Below are 23,554 nucleotides of genomic sequence, written 5' to 3' on the forward strand. Positions count from 1 at the left end.
AGATTAACTTCTGAAATATTTTTTAGCTCTGCCCGTGCAAACAGAGAACACCACTGAGGTGAGCGTGAAAACTTCATGGAACCACTTTAAATGTTTCTGAACCCGAGGAGTAATAATAATCATAAAAGAAAACCTCCTCTTCATCTGGCGTAGAGCTACAGAATAAAAGAAGACGCCAGAGAGGAAGATCAACAGTGGAGATCTGCAGATGTGGAAATCTACGTAGCTTACAGAGAAACCACAACCACCAAACCAACAGAAGCTGAAACCAACCAGAGCTGCAGCTCTGCGACTGCAACCACTTCTCAGCACCAAGTAAGCAGGATGGTTCCCAACATGCAGTTCCTCACAGAACAACCCCAACCACATTTTACTTTTTTTACATTTTGTGACATTAAACAAATTAACATTTAATAAACAACATCAAGTTAATGTTACTACTTACTACCCACCTCTTATTACAATGTGTGGCTGGAAGCAGATACAATAGGGAAAAAAGTTCAAGGAGTGTTTTCTCCTCTCTTCATCACATTGTTTTTTTTTTTTATTATTATTATTTTTTTTATGTTTTCACTTTTAGCCAAATATGCCATAATCCAATCACATCTGGCAACCAGTGAGGAAACGAGTTTTCTTCTTTCATCACTTCTAACAAAGGGACTTCAGGCTAATGAGTCACTTTTAGTGAAATATTGTCTATAACTCGTCCCAGCCATCAGAGGTTTATTAATATTTCACCTTTATGATTTCACTGCTGCAAATGAAATATTATAATCAGCCTGTTTTTCAACCATTCCTTTTATTCTCTGTTTATACGCCGCTGTTATTTGAAGCCAGATGATGTGATCATTTCAGAAATATTAGCTTTAGCATCTAATTAGGAAGCAGATTGTTTTCTCCATCATTAAAGTAGTAGGTCTGAATTATTAATATTATCAGAAAGGTAATAAAACCACACCTGGACAGGTGTTGATGCAGCTTTGATATAGAGATGGTTTCACAGAAAACTCATTGAACTGATGCCACTGAAACAAAGACAGTCTGCTCGTCTTCTCTGGATCAGATGAAGGGAGGAAGATGGAAGAAGAGGTGTTCAGTTTAAACCTTCTGTTTTCTTTCCTCAGACTGAAGATGACTGGACTAAAGTCATCTACGCAGAAGTAAAGTTCTCCAACAGAAAGACGGCATCTGCTCCCAGATCTTCCTGTGCTACCATGACGGATGTTATCTATGCTGAGCCTCGGGTGGCTAAAACCAGCCACGATGGGCCGCTGCACTCCAACGCAGCTTAGCTTCAGCTCTGCTGCTGCCATGTTTGCCCTCACAGATCAGCAGGAAGCTAGAAGCTGAGGTGATGATCTGAAACCCATTTACACAACGATGGTTTCACAGAAACAGGCGCTGTAGCTCCGCTTCTTCAAAGATCACCACCAACATGCTTCAGATGGGGCTGCTTTACCTCAGGTTCATTAAAAAGCCGTGACCCTACAGACTGCTTCATAACCTTCAGCCTGGGCTTCCATGTCACTGCAATAGATGTAAACAGTTTATATGAACTTTTCCTCTGTTGATGACGTCAGATATTAAGGGAAAGTATATTTGCACTGAATTTGAAAAGTGGTGGCTTGAGATGAAGAAAAAATATAAGCTAATGTGGAAACATGAAAACAGAAACATCAGATTCAATTCAGTTGTAAATAAGCTTAATATATATACAGCGGCACCTTCAACAGATCAAAAACCACAAACTGCTTTAAAAACACGCACACAAAAATTTAAGTTTGCTGTTTTATCTTAAGATTTATCTTCTAACATGATACAGCCTGAAACTGGTTAAGTCATTCTGAATAAATGGTCTTCAGCTGCTTCTTAAAATAATCAGCAGAATCAAGGCAAAGATGGAGGCAACGCCCTCTACCGTCCAGGGGCACGGCTCTAAAGGATTCATCCCTCTGGTCCATGGAACCGTTAACAGAAACGTCAACGACTAAGAACACTTAAAATAAACAAGAAAAGTAGCAGAACAGAGTTGAAAGCCGTTGGTAAGGAAAGTGTTTTGATCAGAGTTGCTCCAGAGCTTAGGTTCAGTCACCTCTGGTTCCCAGTCTGGATCTGGGGATCTCTAGAGACAAGAACCAGTTGATGTGAGGCCCTGTGCAGACGACAACGGTTTCAGTTTCTGTTAACACATCCACATGACTCTTTAAATTACACAGAACGCTCGGAAAAATGTTAAAAACAGTGTCATTTAGGTAGTAGTAGGTAGTGTGTTCCTTGAAACTCAGCTCAGTCATAGCTCGCTACCATGGCTTCCCCAAACAGGCAGGTTCTGTTTATGTGACAACGGAGACCAGGATGTGTTCAGAACGGTGTATTTCTGGAACATGTTTCTGAATCCTGCTGTCTGTAGAGAAAACAAATGTTTTTTGTGGATGAAACATAGAAACCAAACAAAACTTTGTCACCAAAAAACATTTTCGTGTAAACGGTGCCTAAGAGTCCTGGCTGTAAGGTTGGAGTGAAGCAGATCAGATAGATAGTGTGGCGCCAAGCTAGTTAAGACTTTTTTTTATTTTTTTTATTTTTTTCCAGTTAAGACTTATAAAAGTCTGCCGTAGAATGTAAAAAACTGTATTCTGCAACAAACAGGAAGCCAGTGCAATGTTTGCAGGGTGGATGTGATGGAGCCTTCTGCTTCCACAGGAGGGGAGCTGCTGCATTTTTGTAGAGCCTGCAGACACATTAGCAACACCTGATCAACACCAACAATGAGTTGCAGTAATATTTTTTTTTTCTGTGTGCTTTCTGGAAATGTAACATCAAGAATTGTTGTCTTATTACCAAAAAAAGCCCAACAGAATTTACTTTCACAAGTGGAGCCTTACTGCTTTCACCATAGTGCTCCATTTGATTTATATATGCAAGTAGCTTTATTAGAAATTATGCTGGTACTATTTCATGTTCAATGGACACTGAAACAGGTAGAAAAGGGAAAAAAGGAGAGAAACCAACAAGACAAAATGCTAAAAGGGAGAAAAGGTTAAAGACAAAGAGGAGAGAAAAGGGAGAGAGCAATATAACATCCTCTGAGTCTGCGTCTTCACACCAAGTTGCAGTAATGGAGATGAGATGTTAAAAAATTAAATTGAAATAAATAAATTTTACTGAGCTCAGCTAGTCAGTGTAACATTTCTACTCGTCTTGCCACATTTAAAATGCTTCCTAATGAAAATCCCCAAGGTTCCTGGTAGGATTTATACAATTAAAACCATGAAATTGAATAAACTGGTGAAATATACCATTCCTAAAACTTGGTATAAAGTGCATCAGAAAAAAATACCTGACAAACTGTAGCGATACAGTAAATGTGAAGTAAAAGGAAACCAGGTTCAGAACTTTAAATAAAAGCTGTATTTCAGTCCAAGGCCTCAGTCTGTGGAAAAGTCCTGACTATAGACTTAAAACATCCAAGTCTATTTTTAATTTTAACATTATAACGCCACAGAGTAGCTGGTTGGCTTTTGTTAGCAATTGTTATTATGATATTATGATCTGTGTTGGATAACTCAAAAGAACTGGAAGTGTTAATGCTTTTGTGTTGATAGAGGGCAGATATAAGCTATTGCATCTTTATTGGTGATAAATCCTGTTCATTCATGTGAATTTTAAATTAATGAAATAAATAATAAATGAAATGAAATAATAGAGTGGTGGTAATGTGAATCTGATCGAGCAGTGGCACCGTCATTTAATGGGTTGCGGTGTGCAGATATGATGATTTCAGTTCTGCTTATGCTGCTAATAATAATCTGAGGGTTGGTTGGACAAAAGACCACAATGCACCAAGGTGATGCTTGATTTCACTTAGCTGGTGCTCAGAGGCAATAAATAAGGTTTCTATCTTCTTAGAGTTTGCCTGCTTGTAGTCGTCACAGAGCCACTGTTTGATAATAATAAACCATTTTATTAAAGAACACAACAATTCAATTATTCAGTTGGATTAAAAGCACATTATAGCGGAATATCATCAGCATAGAGATGATCGGACTCATCAGAAAACTGTCTGGGTATTTGACTTGGGGGAGGGGAATATAAAAATGAAAGAAAAGGTTCAGTAAAGTTTATTAATTTGTTCTTTCATAGATTTATGTAAACAATTTAGAGTTTTGTTGTCTACTTTTACTTTTGTGTAAACTTTTATAAAAACACAGAAAAACAGTTTTGATCTGAAAGGAATCAAATCTGATCCACATGCAGAGCAGGAAAGAGGGATGAGGAACAACCACCCTGGGTGGAGCACAACATAAGTTCTACTTTTACAAAGACGACCAGGGACAGTTTCATTTCCACGCAAGAACGTTAAGATTTTCCTTGCTGCTCTCTCCTGACTCATCAGACTTCTTGGAGGTCATGTTGGCTCAGTGAAAGTTGCTTCTGTCTGACATTTAGAGTTGCACAACAAAATTGTTACAGAAACCAGCATCTTTCAGTGAAACTGTTTCATCAAGGCTGGGAAACAGGAACTAAAGTTCAGTCTCAGAATTTTCTACATCCTTAAAGTTATCTGGGCAGTCGCTAAAACCATAGACATTACTTTCAGTAATTTGGACAATTATGCCATTCACCTGTTTTAAAAGCCTTTTTATTTTTCCTTCATCTAAAAATGTATCGATTGAAACCTAAACATGAACACAGAGAAATCCTTTCCGTTTCCTTGTTCTTTCACAGGTTCATTGACCTTTAAATGCATAATTTTTTAAAGGTGCTGGTTCAATATTTAATAAACTGTGAAGCAGTGATTTAGTCCATTTTCCCTCGTCTGTAACGTTTCTGGCACTGGAGCTGATCTGATTATTACTCAACACACCTGGTCACTCTCCACACTGCTTGCAATCAACCTCTACTGGCTTCACCTGTCTCCACCTGCATAAAAGCTCTGTCCTAGTCAGTCTCCAGTGCCAGAACGTCTCTACTCATCTCGCTGGTAAGAGCGCTTCTGCACTTTTGTTTATGAGCCTGTTTTTTGTTGCCCGACCTGCTCTCTGTCATTTTTTGTCTCCGAGCCTGCCGAGCCCTCTGCGATTCAGTCTGCCTGCCTGGAGCTGCATGAATTTTGGTTTTGGACTGTCTGTTTGCTCACTGGACCTGCCTGGATTACGCTGGAGCCCTGCCACCTCTTTAACCTTCCCTTGGTCTGGGTCTACTTATCAGTGCCTCCTTTTTCCCCCTGGACTATTTTGCACATAGCCCTGTTTTTCTGTTTTGGCCTTCCCCTGTGTTAATAAACCTTTGAATCTTTATTTACTGTCTGGTTGAATATCGGGTTCAGACATAATTAGTGATGGGTCGATGAGGCGTCATGAATCGTTTCGGCACATTGCCAAACTGTATTGATACTGTGCCGATACTGTGTCACTGAACACTGACACCTGCTGGACCTTAAAAATCCCTACAGGCAACCTGGTTGACAGAGTTAACTGACATTGATTTGATGAACAAGTATACACAATAATACAATTTAAATCATTGTATGTTGCATTGTATTTTATATTTTCATTTAAATTAAACATATATTTGATTTTGCAATTGTTACGGCCCTTGGCCTATGGAGGCTGTGCAGGAGGCTTATTAGTTATGCAAATCCACTGTGACGTAACATCTACCTGATTGGCTGTAAGGAGGCTGCAGAGAAGCTGCAACCTCATTGGACCAGCAGAGGACTACCATGCCAATCTGACTGCTGATGAGATCCACCTGCAGCAGTATAAAAGACTCCAGCACTCATTCCTTCTTTGGGGGACAGCTAGTAGGAAGTGGCTTTTGTTAAGCTGTTCCCCCACTTTTGGTGTTTGTGATTGTTTTGGCCTCATTTTGAATTAGTTGTGCTTCCTACTTTGGTTAAACATGTAGTAATTTAATTTACCCTAAGCACTGTTAAGATTATGTGACCTTTATTTTGTGTTAGACTGGGTTGTATTGTTTTGTGTTTGTTAAAACCCATTCTTTTTGTAATAAATCACATTTTATTATACTACTTTTCTCTGGACACTTTTATGTTACCTCCCCTGGACCGCTAGACCTTTGGGGTCGTAACAGCTATATTTGATTATGCTTGTGGACTGGCTTTTTATTTTTATTTTTTACAAACCTTTTGCTGCCATGTCCTTTTTTTTTTTTTCATGCTCATGCTCACGTTCAATGGTCGATCGTGCGCTGTGTTTAGTTACCTGACTGATATCATCTGTTCTGAAATCGGAAATGCTGAGTATGACAAAGGGAGGAAGAACTACTCAGAGCAGCAGCTTTCTACTCAGGGTAGATCAGCCGTTTTTTTTTTTTGTTTTGTTTTTTTTTTCTGAAACGACGCTCAGAACAAAGACGCACAGCGCAACCCGCCCAACCATAAAGGCGTCTGCCCAACCTATCCATCAGTGGTGCGCTCCGATCAGCACCTTGCGCTCACAGAGCGAGACTGTGGTACACCACCATCACACCAGAGTTGCAAAATGGTTAAAAATTAACCATTATTAACCGTTATTTTGTTTACAGTTCAGCTTGGATTTTATTTACTGCGCAGCATAGCTTTGCTGTGTGCGCTGCTGTGCGCGAATGCACACGCGTGCAGCTTAGAGGGAACAGAAACAGTTTGGCCTGTGTCGATACGCGCATCGACACAGGCGTTGCTCTATGAGCTCGACACATGCGCCCACGCATCGGTGTTGCCGGACCCATCGCTAGACATAATCATTACATCATCTCTGTATTTTCCATCATACTTGAGGGCACATATGTCAAAGGCCGGATCCGGTCATAATCAATCAGAAGAATGAAGATGGATCAATTAAAACGTAATATTCTTATCGTCTCAGCTCTGACTCTCTAAACAGAAAGACATCGTCAGAAAACGGTTCAATAAGTTTCCAGCTTAATAAGGGTTCGAACGTCTCTTTAAAAATCTAAAACCATCCGCTAGCTCTTTGCCTCACTTTGGACATCGCTTATATTTCTGTATTAATTTAGCTGTTAGTTTTTTTTTGTTGTTATTTTTTTGTTTGTAGTGTTGAGATTGTTTAAACCTTTATTCAAGTATTCATGGTTTTGTTGCCATAGAAGAACCTCCATAGGATTTAAGCAACAATAAACCGTTTTTGCTCTTTCGTTGCCACAGGTCAATCATGATGTTCACCAGTTTCTCCTGCTGCCGCCAGCAGCTCATTAGACTTCTGTGGGGAGTGTTAACTTGTCTCCCTGTGATTTAATCCTTAGAAAGCTGCAGGAGATGGATGGAGTCTTGCTACATACGGCCAACCGTTCACATTATGTTTACAGCAGTGTTCTTATTCGCCAAAAAAGGACATGAAGAAATGCGACTGTAGCTGGACAGATAGACAGAGAGGAGGAGTTGTTTCAGGTTTAGAACAGGAACTTATTTAACTAATGAAGTTAAACTCAAACAGCGTGAAGGAAAAAAAAGCAAAGGGGTATTTTATGTCTGAAGAAGGAACTCCTTCAGTTAGAGGAGTGGAAGAGGCAAAGAAGCAGAATAAAACCATCAGAGCTTCAACATGACCTGGTACGCCTTGTTCTGCTTTCTCTTCCTCTGTGAGTACATTTTCTTTTAATGTCTCTAGCTGTCAGTCCTTCTTGTGTTGCACAAGTAGTGAAGCAGCAGTGGTCGGTGGAGTCTGTGAGTGACAAGTAGGACAAAAAGAAAATTAGAAGGAAAATAGATAATTAACAGTTACAGATCTGTAATTATCTATTGTGTGGACTCTGCTGGCCGTTACTCAATGTTCGTTTGACCCACACCAGCCAGCTGCATAGCTGATGGATCTGGTGTTCTGTTGATCTGTCTACCCAGCTGCTCTTGAGGCGTGACTGTGTGGGTAATTGGTCACTCTAAAACACCTTTAGGTGTGTGCATTCTTGTACTTGCAGCTGAGCAAGAACATTTTTTGCTCATTTTACTAGTAAAGTAAGGACTTTGATGCAAAGCGAGGAACATTTTTTTTTGGTCCTCAATTTTTTTTTTGTGGGCTAGGTTTAGTAATAAGGTGTCAATCAGGTTTAGGTTAGGTATAAACCGGTAAAAGTTAGGGTCAGGTTTAGGTCATGGATGGGCTTGAAATGAATAAAAGTCTATGGAAGTGAAGGCACTTTGCTCGTTAAACAAGGATGTGTGTGTGATAGAGACAAAGCACTCTCTCTGCCTTTCTTCCATGGGAGAGTAGACAAAGAGCCAAATCAGTGCAGGGTGTATATCCTATAACCTAGAAAAATTATTTCTCTGCGATCAAAAGTTCACAGCATTGTTTTTAAAAATCCCCCCTTTTTTATTCTAAATAACAATAAAGCACATCTTCTTTCTGTCGGCGACCGCAGTTGTGTGTGTGTGTGTGTGTGTGTGTGTGTGTGTGTGTGTGTGTGTGTGTGTGTGTGTGTGTGTGTGTGTGTGTGTGTGAGGGGAAGGGGAGGGGGAGGGGGGTAACAGAGACTAGACTGATTTTAAGAGCTTTGTGAGTGTAATTTTTCATGCCGCAAACAGTTTTTAAGTATCACTTTATCACTTATAATTTTTATATAGGGTAAAGGCTATACACGCTAAAAATAAACTAATAAAATAGTAGACTGTGGTGAAACAGTTTGTAATTACGTCAAAATACCAAAAACATCCAGCCAAGATTTTCACATTGATATTTGTTATGCGCAAATATCCCCCACTAACTTAGTAAACGCTTTATGGTGAATTTTCTGCCACGACGAACATGATCCAGTCTGCGGGAAATCACAGACGGTTGTTTGAAATAAATGAACTTGAAAAGACTCAAAAAGTCGAGACGAGACAAAACTGCTGCTTCTTATCGGCCAGCAGGGGGACCTTCATTTATTGTACAAACACCAAGTTGCACATTCACATTTCCATTCAGCAAGAATCCCTCACATCCCACGTCTCAAGCCTTTTTATAAGGTTTCATTTACATGGTTGTGTATGTAGGGTGTTCTAGTCACGTATCACAATAGATGCCAGGTCTCTACCGCTCCTGAAGAGGCCGAGCAGAATTAAAATAGGCTCATAATCCTAATGAACTGACTGCACAGATGAAGTTTGGAGGTAGACTTTCTCGCCTAAAACATCGTAAAACAACTTTTTGTGATAATTGAGGTTATAAAATCGATAGGTTTATAAACTATTCATCTCCTTACGCCACCCTTGGTGGACAGTTTTTATTACTGCACGCAACCCCCTCAACAAGATCCAAGAAAGCAGAGAAGTACTGGGTCAGTTTAGTACTGCAGTTTTCCTCAGAACTTCCCCATGAGTCTTTGGTTTCTCAGGCTAAACCTTTAAATCCAGGGGCTTGCAATGGAAAATGGGCTATTGTTTCATGTTCTCCCAGGAATGAACTCTGGGTTCATCCCTCAGTTCAAAAACAGAAGTTTGGTGAAGTGGAGGTCCTAGATTATCCGTCGGTCTGAGAGTGTCTGCATGAACGTCTTTTCTGTATGTCTGTGACCAGACATACAGAAAAGACGTCTGTGTTCTCTATGACCAGAGATGGACAGAACCAAAACTCCGGTTGCCCCACCTCTTTGACCCCTAAGATAGCCTCCAGCATTCCTGTCAGCCAGTTATTTGCATCTATTAAATAACCTTGTTGATGTTTTCATTCAATATTAAACAGTTATAATTTCCAAATCTTAATATTAAAGTTTAGCTGAATGCCAATGATGTTGTGGAAACTTTCCTCTCAGCCCTCAGTGATTTAAACTTGAAATAGGACATTTGTCCACTCCGCAGCTTTTTAGAGTAAGTCCTCTTCTGCTAAAATAAGCGCGCATCAAAATAAAATAGGAACCTAGAATTAGAAAAAAACATTTCTTTATTTCCTCTAACTAACCTCTCTGGTCAGTAAATCAAAAAGCAGAAACTCTTTCACGTGACCAGTTGAGTGTTGTCGCTCAATGTTTGACATAATCTGACAAAAATTGTCGAGCAGCAGCTTAAACACCAAACTGTCCAGTTGTGGTGTAGTGAGTCATAATGCATAAAGGGAAACACTTTATGTAACGTTGTGCACCATCACACAAACTAGATGTGCCTTTTCACCTGAAACTTCAGCCACTGGACAGTCTGACCCTTCAGCCTCACATAAAACATGGATTCTGTCAAACTGTCAAGTCTTTTGTCTCTGAGGCGATTTCTGTTTCTGATGACCTTCACTTGATGAAGGTCGAAGTTGGTCTGCATCTGTCTGCCATTATATTCCTGAAGCTGCCACCATCGCCCTCTGGTGGACGGTTTGAGCACACCAGCTCCATGTAAATCAACGCACCATATTACATCCACACAAGATTTTAAGGCGTTGATTTTATTTAATTCAGCTCCACGATGGAGAGACGTTTTATCAGTTTGAGATGTGTTCTGTCCTGTTCTCCTTTCTGAGTGAGTTTGAAGAGACTGTTAGTTTTTTTGCTGGTCTGCCCAGCCTACGAGAAGACCTGGCTGTCCCTTTGTGAGGACGGAGGGTCTTTTTTAAGTGCTTTTTTTGTCTGTTTTTACCACCTACCTACTGGGCACCAGTCACAAACTTATACCTGCAAGCCTTATGAGACTCGACTCTGTAGGTGTAATTCAGACATGATGAGTCTGCCTCAAAGGGAATGCCACCATAGTGACAATAAAGAATTCTTGATTCTTGGTTTGTGGAGCTGATGTTTGCTGGGTCACCTGAGGTGAGTTTCAAGTTTGCTGCAATTATCAAGTTGCTGTGGATTACACTCGGTTATGCATTGACTTCAAGGTATTGTGGAGTTCATGAATAATGCTGCTATAAGTAACACAATTATATATTAATACATGTTTCACTATTTTTAACTTGATGGAGAGCAACATCATGATCTGTTTAAAGTCTCTATGAGCTCCCAGTAGTTTTTCATTGCAGGAACTAGAACAGAAATATTTTAAACTTATTACAACAGACTCTTGTTTGTTTAGATATTTTATCGTAATGAAATCTTAATTTAATACTAATAAACTCTGTCGAATATAGAAAATGTGTTTAGATGGTACATTCTGAAAGAAAGCTCTGACGTAAACTGTTGATCTTTTCTGCAGCCGTGAAGATCAAGAACAGCAGTCCTGTCGACGAAATGAACTACTTTTATCGATTACTCGGAGAAGAACTCAACATAATTTGCTACAATCTATCACCAGGACCATGGAAGATCTTCTGCAGGGAGACCTGCGAAGGAGAAGACGTTCTCGTTAACATGACAGATAAAAAAGCAGCAAGTGGAAGAAACAGCGCTGAATTTTTCGAAAGACAAGGGTCCTTTAATCTGTCAGTGAAAATTTCCAATCTGACCCAGTCTGACTCTGGACGGTACAGATGTGGTCTGGTCAACTCTGATTCAAAATTAGTAAAATTCAAAGCCATCGTTGTTGAAGGTGAGTTTAATAGAAACTGTTCTTCTGTTCCTAATTGACTAAAAGACAATTAATTTAGCTCACATGGCTGGTGATTATTATCTTGGAAGTCATTATTCTGAGGTGACCTATTAATTTGTGTTGCAAAGAAATTTAAAATTTTTCAGGGTCAGGACTTCTGACAAGTTAGAAGTGAGAGCAGATAGAGTTTCATTGTTGATGAAACCAGTCCATCTCCAGACTGGTTAAACTGGGCAGATCCCAGGAGAACTGTAGAGAAACTGGGATTAATGTGATCAGACTGCATCCTGCTGAGGACAGAAAGTAACTGATGATTATTTTAACAGCTCTGCTGGATGGAAACAAAGATCATCACTTCTCTAAGGAAGCTGGCAGCTCGCTCACAGTCGGCTGTTCCTTTGATTTCTCTGGAGGAACAAAGTCTTTCTGCAGAGGAGGATGTGAAGAGGAGGAAGACGTTCTTATTTACACTGATGGAGTCAGAGCTCAGAGTGGCAGATACAGCATTGGATCTGAAAAATCCAAAGATTCAAAAGTTTTTTATGTGACTATTAAAAATCTTACCCAGTTCGACTCAGGACAATACAGATGTCGTTCATATTTAAACTCAGGAAAATATTCACATGTGGATTTCAACATAAGTGTCTCAGATGGTAAGTTTTATATATATGTATATACATATATATATATATATATATATATATATATATATATATATATATATATATATATATATATGTGTGTGTGTATATGCATGCTTGACAACGTTAAATTTAAATGACTTAACATTATAAGCTTTAATAACATTTACATTTTTACACAATGTGTATTTTTGACAGCCTCCTCTGAAACCGCTGTTCAGTCATCATTGAGTCAGAACACTGGAGCAACATCTGGAGGTACATCAGGACTGACTTTGTTACCTTGGTGGGGGCCTTGTAGAGGTTTAATTTATTTAACGCTGAACATGGAAACAATTTAAGAACAGCACAAAATAATTTAGAGTTCATCCAAACACCATCATCAGTTTTAAGGGCAAACAGGAAATGTTTCTGGCTTCTATTCCTACTTGCTTTCATTCTGTTTTATTGTCCTATATTTTAATCATGTAAAGCACTTTGAATTGTCTCTGCACTGAATTGTGCTATATAAATAAATTTGCCTTGCCTTGCCTTTAAGGCACAAAGTAGGAAGTCGCCTGATCCTGTACTGATGATGGTGTTTGGATGAACACTGAAACATCTTGTAACCTGTGTTAAACTGTATTTTATTTTTATTTTATGTCTTCTCTTAGAGAACCATAAGGATGAGTAAAATTAAACAGCATTGACACTTTGTTGTCCTTATTGTTGTCCTTATTGAAATTCATTGCACATAAATACCTTAAAGGTGCCATGACATCACTGTAAAACCATTTATGTAGCTCATATTGCTGCAGATGTAAATTCTCCAAAGAATTTCATTAAAAACATAACATAATTGTTGTTTTGTCAGGCCAAATATCCTTCCTCAGTAAAAGGGTTGGTTGTGGTAATGATATGCAGCTCTACCTGGTTGAATTCACTCTGATTGGCTACAACCATAATTGGAAAACCAGTTAACACCCACACACACACACATTCTCCCCCTCCATCCTCACCTCTCTTCTTGTCACAACACAAGAAGAGACCCGTTATGGTTTTATGGCCATTGTTATGGTTTTATGGCCACGACACAGAATCATGTTGTGACTGTGGAGGCAGCCAGCTCCAGCTCCTCCCAGCGTTGGACAGCTGGCTCCCCGCTGCTACAGGAGAATAATGCAGCTGGTAACGGTTTAGCTCGTCAGTCAGTCCGTTTACCTGATTTTTCAGTTACAAAAACACCATCCTTACATTTGACAGCATTTAGAAATTAATTCAACTTACGTGTCATGACAGTGTTGTGGCCGTCGCCTTCTGTGTTGATAGAGAAGTTTATTTTAAGTTTGTTAAAAAAAAACCTGACTTGAATTCCCTCACTGTAAACAGTCTTCAGTAGAGTCCCCATAAATGAACTTCAGCCACTATTCTGTGATTCTCTTGTCCTTGGGGAGTGATCCATTTTTGACCACCCTCAGACATTTCAGCTCCCCTTTTTGGTAACCGCTGTGACGTTATTTTCAGGTTGAATATGGGATATTCAGCGGTGACTGCCTCCTGTTTGAGCCGATACAGGGAGGCTGATCTGGGGCTGCTGTCTGCTCGCTGCTCCGCCTTCCTCGTCTAAAGTGGAGCAGTCAGACGTACTAGCACCACTTACCGCCGGTGCATAAGTTTTTGGAGGAGGGGAGGGGAAGGCTGTTTGCTTGATGGTGCACCTGATTGGGAAAAATATGAATTATGTAAAAAAGATAAACGACTTAGAAAATTAAACTGTTTTCTGATTTGATCGTCTTTGAGCAAAGCAAAAAACCTGACCGCCCCTCAGCAGATCCTTCGATATTCATTTTTGACCTCATCAGAGCTCAACAGATCATATTATACCCCTTAAACCTTAGAAAATTGTAATTTGTTGTCCCGTTAAACATGATGTACCTGTTGTTAATACCATGATCTACCAGTAGGTGTCAGTGAAACCCTACTTGTTTATCTCAGCAGCTCTTCCTCTGATCTTGATCATTGCGACTCTGGCCGTGATGGTCATCATGTTGTCAGCAGCTCTTCTGGTTTCCAGCAGGAGGAGATCTCTGAAAGGTGAGAAAACGACCAACACACTCACCCTTCTCTTTAGAAAACAAGACCATTTAACATAACAATTAAGTGATTTTCTGTAGTATAATTTTGAAAATGCTATAAATGGAGATAAAAGGAAATTCCATCTCTTAATGCCCTCCATTCATCTGATGTTTACTGTTGAATCAGGTAAAGAGGGAAACCTACATCCCTCATCAACAAACACTCCAGTTAGTTTTATCAGATTCTCCAAACCACACAATGTAATTTATTTCCATTATTTATATTTCATAAAAATATCGGAGTAGATGTTCTAGTCAAAAACTACTGAATACAGTTGTTCAGTGTATTTTAGCAACTTTTACTTCTATGTAGTTTATTACTGTTGGTTTAAAAAGTTTTTTGTTTCAGCTGCACATTTTCACACGTTTATTTGCTGCAAGGTTCGTACATGAAGCCCCTGATGAGGACTAGATGTTGAAGATCTTTTGCTGTCTCAGCAGGTTCTTGTGTTAATAAGGACCCATAAGGCTTCCTCCTTTAGATTAATTCATTTAGACTTTTACTTTGGATTTGTTTTGATCATTGCTGTAGCTTTCTTACTTTATTGTGTTTTTCTACTGATTAAATACAGTATTTATTTGTTGATCTAATCTGCTATTTTAACAACTCATCATAATAAAGAAAACTTTCTCCCACAGGTGTGGAGATTACTGGGAGGTCCGACTGCCAACCAATGGAGGTGATTTATTTAATAACACAATTTTTTTAAACAATCATCTGACTCATAAAGACTGAGATTGACTGTTATTTTATTTTTATCCTATTTAGACCGTAGCCTGTGAGCAGATCACCTCTGGAGATGACATTTACCAGAACGTCCAAACTGCCAGCAAGAACCAAAAGTAGAACTACTCATAAATGAGGCTTAGGGTTAACCCTCCGCTAATGCTTATTAAGTACAGCTAAAAAACAAATTGTGTGAAAAAGTTCAAAATATTTTGTCTCTCGGTTTAGAAAGTGAAATGATTTGAAATTGTGAAATGATTTATTAGTTACATGTAGAGTTAAATATTTCAAGCTTTTATTTCATATAGTTCTGATGATTCTGGCTACAGAGAATGAAAACCCAAAATTCACCGTTTCAGAAAATCTGAATATTGCATCAAATCAATAAAAAGGACATTTTAAACAGAAAAGTCAGGTTTATGATAAGTCGGTTCACTTCTCTGCGCTCAGTACTGGATCTGGGCTCCTCCTGCATGAATTCCTGCATCAGTTCAGCGTTGATCAGGTTGTGGTTCTGCTGAGGGGTTCTGGAAGTCCAGGTTGCCTTCGGGTCATCTGCATCATTGGTTCTGGTGTCTCTCATCTTCCTCTGGACAACACTCCATAGATTCTCTCAGGGTTCTGCTCAGGCCCGGCTGCTGACCAATCAAGCGCAGTACCACCATGGTGTCTGAACCTGCTTTTGGTACCTTCTGGCATGTGGGTCGGTACCAAGTCCTGCCAGAGAATGAAACCAGCATCTTAGTTTGTCAGCAGAAGAAAGCATTAAATCCCCTAATGTGTCCTGGTGGGTGACTGCAATGACTGCAGACTTTAGAGAACCCAGTTGAACAGAACCAGCAGATTACACACCCCAGACCATCACTGACTGACCTTGATCCCTAAATTAAATGAAAAGTTTACTTTGATAAAAAAGAAAAGACTTTGGACCACTGTGCATTGTGGCTGTAGAGATGCTGATCCCGCCTCCAGTCACTCCCTGGAGTTCTTTAATGGATTTTACCCATTAATCCACCCACGGTTGCAATTATCCATGCTACTGGTGCATCCTTCCCAACCACATTTTTTTCTTCTCCTCAACTTTCTATTAATATGATGTGTCCAGAACTCTGTGAACAACCATTAATAACTTTCTGTCTGGGTTTCACTCATTGTGGAGGGAGTCCATGTCTGTCTTCTGGACCTCTGTCCAGTCAGCAGTTTTCCCAGACTGAGACCATTTAGAGGCTTAGGAAGCCTCTGCATCTGTTAATTATCTGATTTCTCTATCTGTGAGTCATCAACATGGAACGTAAACAGAAATAATTTACTCTTTGTGTAATTAATCTATACAACAAAAGAGTTTTACTTTCTGTAAAAGGGGACAAAAATATTGAACTTTTTCACAATATTCCAATCCTTTAGATGTGCCTGTACATGAAGAAATAACCTTCATTAGACCCTGGATTCACACTCAAATTCTGGTTCTGCTCCTCAAAGACAACATTATGTCCTTTAGTCAAACAATATTAATTATAGCTTAGATTTTTTCCGTGTGACAACAACCATTCTGCTCTTCCTAAAACATGATGTCATATTATAGATAAGATTGTCAAGGGGGATGTCAGTTATTTTACTGGATTCTGAAACAACGCCTCCAAACAGCTGTTATTCTGACTGAAAGTGACCTGTGCCAACAAATAAAATAGTAATAATTCACTCACTAAAACAAGAATTAAACTAAATTAAAAGTGCAAAGTTTCCAGTAAAAATGCAGATGCAGGTGTGCTTTTTTGCCACCTGGGGGCTGAAGCTAATTTTATCATTAAATAGTCCTTTAATTACCCCGCCTCTCGCCCATTTAATGCTGGAGATAGGCACCAGCACCCATCGCGACCCAACATGGGACAAGCATGATGGAAAATGGATGGGTGGGTGGATGGATGGTTAGTCCTCCAATGTATTTATATTGAGGCAGCAGCTCCACTGTTTGGTTGTCAAACACTACTTGAGTAATTGAGGTTGGGCTTTACTAAAGTTAATTCACATTTCTTTCAGCTTGTCCATATTTATTTTTAAAAAGAAGCTGTGCACAATTGTTAAAAGTTGTGAACTACCAGACCTTGGCTCCTGACCAGCATCCTGAAAGAAGAGCTGCAGGGCATCAGATGCATAGAAACTATCATTTTGTTGCATTTCACAACTGGGACCCAGCAAAGAGCTCAACCACAACAGTTTCTGCAGCTTCTGCAGACCAGTTAACAAATACCACTCCGGTCAATTTAAAAACTATTAAATTTGCAGAAAAGAGCCTCAAAATAACTTAAAGATTTCAAAATTAAAATGAAGACAGGAATTTGTGACATTCATGAAAAACAACACAATGTATTTAACAGACATGCTCAGTAGTCCCTAACTGTCTGAGCTGCTTTTTCAGCTGTGCTTTACCGCCACCTTGTGGTGGCAGTTTTCTACTCATCTCCTTTTTTGTATTCTTTTATTTAGAAAAGACTGCGCTATCGACATGCCAATAGTTAATTCCTATACCTGTTTGAGCATTTCTTCTTTTCAGGTTATTTTTGCACATTGTTCTTTATAAAGAACAATGTGCAAAAAAAAATTGACTATAGTCAAATATTTTAGCATTTCAGTTTTTTTGATAAGCTTCATTTCTTGCTGGTTTTCTTGCTATCTGCAGTTTTTGGTTTATTTCTCCACATTTGGGTTTTCAGCTGAGCTGTTCTTAGGGCAGTTGATGGACGGTCACCTTCCAGTGGGAACGTTGGAGTTCAAACCTCCTCTGTCTGCCGGGTTAGCCAAGACCAGGACTGCCCAGCTCCAGTCCTGCAGAGCGACTTTTAGATGCATCCCGTCTCCAGCACACATGAATCAAATGGCTGAATTTTCTTATTAGCATTCAGTCATTCAGCTCTGCAGAGGCCTGCCGATGAGACGGTCATCTCTGTTCAGGTTTATTAGAATAGGGATGCATCTAAACACTGCAGGATAGAAGCTCTGGAGGACTTTGGCTCCCCAGACAGAGACACTTTTTCCTCTCATGTCGGTGAAACCATTAAATGTTCAGGGAGGTTCACTGAAAGGATTTATTTCATGCAAATTGTCTTGATTATATTTATTTTCCTTTTCCAAGCTTTCGAAAAATAATACTTTTAATGAAAGTGAAAATATCTGCCTTGTATAAGAGTAAAATGTCTTTCTTCAGTTCTTTTTACATGTACATGTAATAAATTCACTTTGGCTCAATATCTAAACATTTTGATTGCATTTCTTGTACTGGTGTCAGTGGGGTGGTGAGGATCCAGTGGCCTGTAGGCAGGTGGTTAAGAGGTGTGATCATTGCAGACAAAAGGTTTTTATAACTAAAACGTACTGGGAGTTCAGAGCAGAAACAAATTCAAACATAATTTAAAATCTGTAGACCTCAGTGGAAAAGCCTTAAACACATTGGTGAAAACACTTGTTTCCCCCGGGAGAATCATGTAATTTAGTGTTTCTTGGAACATTTACCCCACAATGATAATTATAGAAGGATAAACATTTACAAATATGATTTTCTATAAATACTATTAAACAATTTCAGCTGAACGTGCAATTTAGTGCTTCTTTTATTTGGAAAATTCAGTTACTACAGGACATTTAAGTACGAATTGCCTGCCTTCTGATTGGTGCCCTGCTTGGGGGCGACTTCCGGGTCTCTCGCCTCGCCCCTACGCTCTAGTGCGCAGACTCCAGCTTGTCGTCGTCACCGCAGATGAAACAGGAAGTTCGTCTCAGTTTACAGAGAAGTCATTCAGATAGTAGACCAGATATTTTAATAGAAATCCACCAAACATTATTCAGAATTCAAATGATGGGAATTACAGTTATATTTTTGTGGGTACCAGCACATATGGGAATAAAAGGAAATGAAATGGCAGATAAGGTTGCAAAGGAGGCTACAATTAGAAAAAAACATTGATATCTCAATTAAAGTTAGTAAGATGGAAGTAAAGAGCATTATTAAACAGACGATGAAGGAAAGGTGGCAAAAGCAATGGGAGGAAGAGAGGGAAGGACGGTGGCTGTACATGATTCAGAGGAGAGTGGGAGAAATGAGTTGTGCAGGGAGGAGCAGAAGGGAAGAAACAATTATATCAAGACTTAGATTTGGGCACACAGGATTAAATGGAACATTATTCAAAATAGGGAAGCATAACACTGGAAGATCATGTGAGTATTGTGGGGAACAAGAAACAGTTGAGCATATTATGATATACTGTAAGAAATATGAAGAAGAAAGAAGGGAGATGGTTAAAAATTTAAAAAGGAAAATAATAAAATTTGATTTAATAGAAATGCTTAGAAGTAATTCAAGAGATGAGTGTTATGGGATTATGAATTATTATCTTAGACTAAGTAATTTAATTGATAGGATTTAATTTTTTTTTTGTTGTTGTTTTTTTGGGGGGTGGGGGTGTTTGTTTTGTTTTGGTAGTTTGGTTTAATTTATTGTAGTTAGTATAAATAAGTAATTCTGATCCACATTCCAAACCAGTTGGTGGCGGTAATGCACCGTTTTGTTGCGTGCCAACCGCCAGAAAAAACCATAAAGAAGAAGGAAGTTCGTCCGTGTGCTTCCTTCGGCTCCTGCTCGGCGCTGGGAGCCTTAATATCGCTGCGGGAGAGAAGCTGCGGCGGCGGCTGAGCTCCGGGAGAAGTCAGGCTGCTGTCAGCGGAGCTGGAGCCGCTGTTAGCGGGGAGGTTAGCAGCAGAGCCGCGGAGGCAGCGGGTCGGACAGGACGCAGCCGCAGAGACGCACAGAGACATGGACGCTGCTTTCAGCCCCGACCCCCACAGACCAGGTTGGTGTGTTTCATCCTGCAGCTGCAGACCTCGGTTAAAGTCCAGGAGGCCATGGAGGAGCCGCTGCCTCCATCTCCGCTCTGGTTGAACTATCGTCTTTGTTGGTAGCTTAGCGCGGAGCTGCAGGCGCTCCTCCTTTCCCACATTCCTCCTCCTCCTCCTCCTCGGCACTTTGGGCTTTTGGGTACGAAACGGATCCTTTGAGGTTGGACCATGTTCTTAACATTTACCTTTATAACTGATGTTTGCAGAAGGCATAGAGACCTGCAGTGAGAGCAGGGAACAGGTGGAGGAAGATCTGGAGAGATGGAGGTTAGGAGCAGCAGGACAGCATCCATGTGATGTGAATGAGAAGAACCCAAATGGAGCAGAGATGAAGGATTACAGGTGGAGAAAAGTGTCAGGTGTGTTTTGTGATAAAAGCGTCTGAGCGAGAAGGAAAGGAAATATGTTCAAAGTGGTGGTGAGACCAGAGATGCTGTCTGGTTCAGAGACGGGAGGCAGAGCTGGAGGGAGCAGAGAGGAAGATGTTGAGGTTCTCTGGGAGAGACGAGGATGGAGAAGATCAGCTCAGGTTAGATGTTCTGGAGATAAAGCCAGAGAGGCCGCTCACTTTTGAGTCTTTCAGGAGCAGTTTTTTGTTTTCAGGACCATCCTGGGTTCCTGCAGCTCTGCTGAAGAGCAGTAAGGTCAAACCGAGCTGACCTGAGAAGATTTTTGGGTCTTTTCAGCGATTGGCCGCGGGGCGAGGAGGAATGAGAAGGTTTCCTCTTTCAGGAAGTCCAGAAAAACCGAAGAGCAACGATATTAAAGGACCGCTATGAACAGAGCGGGTCAAATCGAGATACAATCTTGTTATTTTTAAACCATGAACCACGCCTGAAGGGTAAAAAAAGAAAAAGAAAAAAGGACACTTCAGCTTTCTATACCCAGACTGTTGAAGTTCTGTGGATTTATGGAGGTTTTCTCTTATTTCACACTGAAAGCTGTTAAGGTGTCTCTGAAGCATCCATCCACCTCATGCAGGACAAGGCAGCGGCTGTTCAGCTGGGTAATAACAAGCAGCCGTGTCTGACTTCACATGTATTTGACTGGTTGTGTAGAAATTAATGACAGCCTTTATTTAAATAAATGTTACTCTGACAAACAATATATTGCAGACGTTATGTTGCCATACTTAAGATATAAGACATAAAGCGGTATTTATATCCACGCAAGCACTGCACCTCAGCTATGACCCCATTAAACTCGAGCTGTTTGCTCCTTTAGACACAAACCATTTAGATTTTTTAATTTATTCTCTCTCATAAGTAGAAATATCACACTTTGTATTTAGCTTCATTTTTTAAATTCAGCCTGTAACACATTTTGCTGCTTGTTTCTTTTGGAAAAAAGAAGAAACTGCAAAGACTCCAGCATAGATGATCAATATTTTAGTAAAGTTTTATAGAAACTGCAGCAGCAAAAACATGCAGTTATAAATAATACATATGTGCTAAAACTATAGAATAAAAATATGTTATTTGTAATATATTCACCAGTGTCATATATTATGTTCAGTGTTTTCAATGCTTATGGGAAATTGGTTAAGAAAAATAGTGATCATGTGAGGGAAACGTTTGCTCATTACAGTGAACCTGATGGCTTTAACTTTAGGGATTTCTGGGGAGGGTTTTTAATAAATCAAATGCTGATGGGTGATTTGTCCTGTGCTGGTTTCTGCAAAGAATTTACTAAAAATGAAAACACAAACACGGACGAAACTGAAGTTTTACTGAATGCATGAAACAGTTCAATTGCTAAATACTTTATTAAAAGTTTGCAAAAAGGAATCAAGCGTGTCTGAAAAAAGTACTCCATACTAAAATATTTCACAGCTTCAGTCCAACAGAGACATAGAGGAAATAAACTGATTATCTAAAATATAGTCAAACTAAGTTCAGTCAGAAATCACAAAAATAAGTTTTTATGATTTCTGTCTGATGGTCAGTCCCCCTGGCAAAAGATTAAATCGCTGTATGTTTTAAAAGATCACTAAGGTCATGTGATTAAGGCCTGCAGACGTTGCCACGTGTAAAGCTGAAAAGGTCTAAAGGTGATTTCACACCAAACGTGAACAAGGTTAGTAAATCCATCATTGCTCAATAGAAATATAGCCTAATTATACTTGTTTAAATACGTAACATTTAAAAAACACTTTCACATTTATTTAAATCGACAAAGAGGACCTTTGATGTCACGCAAACTGACATAAAAGTTCAGACGGTTGAACTCGAGTGAAATTCCGTTTCACTGCAGTCGGGCGTCCACCTGGTCACAGCTTTGCTCTATTTGCCCAATTCAAACCATTCACATCGTTTTAAAGGCGCAGCTCACATCGATTTGCTCCTAATCGCCTCTTTACATGATAATATGTAAAAAAAATTCTCCTTGTTCACGTTTACTGTAAACGTACTTTAAGAACCTCCTCAGCAGGCGCACCAAGACTTTGGACCTCTCCTCTTTTCTGCTGGTTTTGGTTTGAAGTCAGACAGCTTCTTGCTACAAAAGTTGTTCTATTGTGTCGTGTTTGTGTTGCCTGCAGATGTTCAGGAGAGGCTGCTGGTTAAAGAAGAAGCTCCTGAAGAACAGAGTCATGGTGGTGGTGATCACCAGGACCCAGAGCTCCTTCACATCAAAGAGGAACAGGAGGAAATGTGGACCAGTCTGGAGGAAGAACAGCTTAATGTGAAGGAGGAGGCTGATCCCACAGTGTTTCCACTAACTGTGGTTCTTGTGAAGAGTGAGGATGAGGAAGAGAAACCTCTGTCCTCACAGCTTCACCAGCACCAACCAGAAGACAGAGATCTACCAACCAGCAGCTCAGCTGACCAGATGAAGGCAAAAACCGATGAAGAGGACTCTGGAGGATCAGAATCCAGTAAGAACTCAGTTCCAAATACCCATGGAGACACTTCCAGCTCTTCAGAAACGGAGGTCAGTGATGATGAAGAGGAGGATGATGTGAGCCATCCTGACTCTCAGCTACAACACCTGTCAGACTCGGGGGCTGACACTGAAGACAGTGAGAATGACTGGAAGGAGAGCAGAGCTCCCGAAGCTGGAGTAAACACTGCCAACAAGTCTTTAAGCTGCTCTGAGTGCGGTCAGCAATTTTTTAATGAGTGCTCCCTTCAGAGACACACAACATGTCACTCAACAGCGAGGTCTGCAGGCTGCTTGGTGAACAACAAAAGTGTTGGAGACAAGAAAAATGTGGACTCGCTGTGGAAAGTCAAGACAGGTGCAAAATGTTTTACCTGTGATGACTGCGGTAAAACTTTTAACTGGAAAAATAATATAAATGTGCACATGAGAATTCACTCTGGTGAGAAACCGTTCGGCTGTGATGTTTGTGGCCGAAGATTCAGCCAAAAGTCACATTTAAACATTCACAAAAGAATTCACACAGGAGAGAAACCATTTGGTTGTGATGTTTGTGAACAAAGATTTAGTGATAAGTCCCATTTAAACAAACACATGAGAATTCACACAGGAGACAAACCTTTGGGTTGTGATGTTTGTGGACAACGGTTTACTGATAAGACAAGTCTGAACAGACACATGAGGATCCACACAGGAGATAAACCGTTTAGTTGTGAGGATTGTGGGCAAAGGTTCAGTGATAAGTCAACCCTAAAAAAACACATTAGGATCCATACCGGGGAGAAACCATTTGGTTGTTATGCTTGTGGAAAAAAATTTAGCCTAAAGGGAAGTTTGAAAACGCACCTGAGAATCC

General features: G+C 39.9%; 2 protein-coding genes and 1 long non-coding RNA gene across 6 annotated transcripts in view; all 3 read left to right on the forward strand.

The window, feature by feature from the left end:
• The first annotated feature begins 24 nt into the window (after nucleotides 1–24).
• On the forward strand, nucleotides 25–2,574 carry LOC110368307. The gene is made up of 3 exons (XR_004931928.1): nucleotides 25–58; nucleotides 154–315; nucleotides 1,125–2,574. It is a non-coding gene; the product is annotated as an uncharacterized LOC110368307 (long non-coding RNA).
• A 4,960-nt stretch (nucleotides 2,575–7,534) lies between these two features.
• Nucleotides 7,535–18,174, forward strand: LOC105921901 (polymeric immunoglobulin receptor). Of its 2 annotated transcripts, XM_021313682.2 has the most exons (8): nucleotides 7,535–7,602; nucleotides 11,117–11,449; nucleotides 11,776–12,102; nucleotides 12,289–12,348; nucleotides 14,065–14,163; nucleotides 14,844–14,884; nucleotides 14,974–15,047; nucleotides 17,643–18,174. In XM_021313682.2, exons 1-8 carry the CDS (start codon nucleotides 7,566–7,568, stop codon nucleotides 17,644–17,646), a joined length of 975 nt encoding a protein of 324 aa, XP_021169357.2. In that variant the 5' UTR covers nucleotides 7,535–7,565; the 3' UTR covers nucleotides 17,647–18,174. The 2 variants fall into 2 exon arrangements, with proteins under 2 accessions (XP_021169357.2, XP_012713217.2); XM_012857763.3 differs by lacking the exon at nucleotides 17,643–18,174 and having other exon boundaries at nucleotides 14,068–14,163; nucleotides 14,974–17,505.
• A 1,352-nt stretch (nucleotides 18,175–19,526) lies between these two features.
• LOC110367558 (zinc finger protein OZF) overlaps nucleotides 19,527–23,554 on the forward strand; it is an 8,004-nt gene continuing 3,976 nt past the window's right edge. Inside the window, exons 1-3 of one of the 3 annotated variants that reach the window (XM_036142998.1) lie at nucleotides 19,527–19,772; nucleotides 20,025–20,177; nucleotides 22,358–23,553. In XM_036142998.1, the coding sequence (XP_035998891.1) occupies nucleotides 19,736–19,772; nucleotides 20,025–20,177; nucleotides 22,358–23,553 (1,386 nt within the window). In that variant the 5' untranslated portion in view covers nucleotides 19,527–19,735. The remainder of the gene's footprint in view (nucleotides 19,773–20,024; nucleotides 20,178–22,357; nucleotide 23,554) is intronic. The other 2 variants (XM_036143005.1, XM_036143008.1) reach the window with 2 other exon arrangements.

Source organism: Fundulus heteroclitus, chromosome 1 (genome assembly GCF_011125445.2).
Source record: "Fundulus heteroclitus isolate FHET01 chromosome 1, MU-UCD_Fhet_4.1, whole genome shotgun sequence".
Classification (NCBI taxonomy): Eukaryota; Metazoa; Chordata; class Actinopteri; order Cyprinodontiformes; family Fundulidae; genus Fundulus; species Fundulus heteroclitus.

Coding starts and splice junctions, on each gene's coding strand:
- LOC105921901 (XM_021313682.2), top strand. CDS start 7,566: ATGACCTGGTACGCCTTGTTCTGCTTTCTCTTCCTCT. Junction 7,603..11,116: donor GTTCTGCTTTCTCTTCCTCT/GTGAGTACATTT, acceptor TCTTTTCTGCAG/CCGTGAAGATCAAGAACAGC. Junction 12,349..14,064: donor CACTGGAGCAACATCTGGAG/GTACATCAGGAC, acceptor TGTTTATCTCAG/CAGCTCTTCCTCTGATCTTG.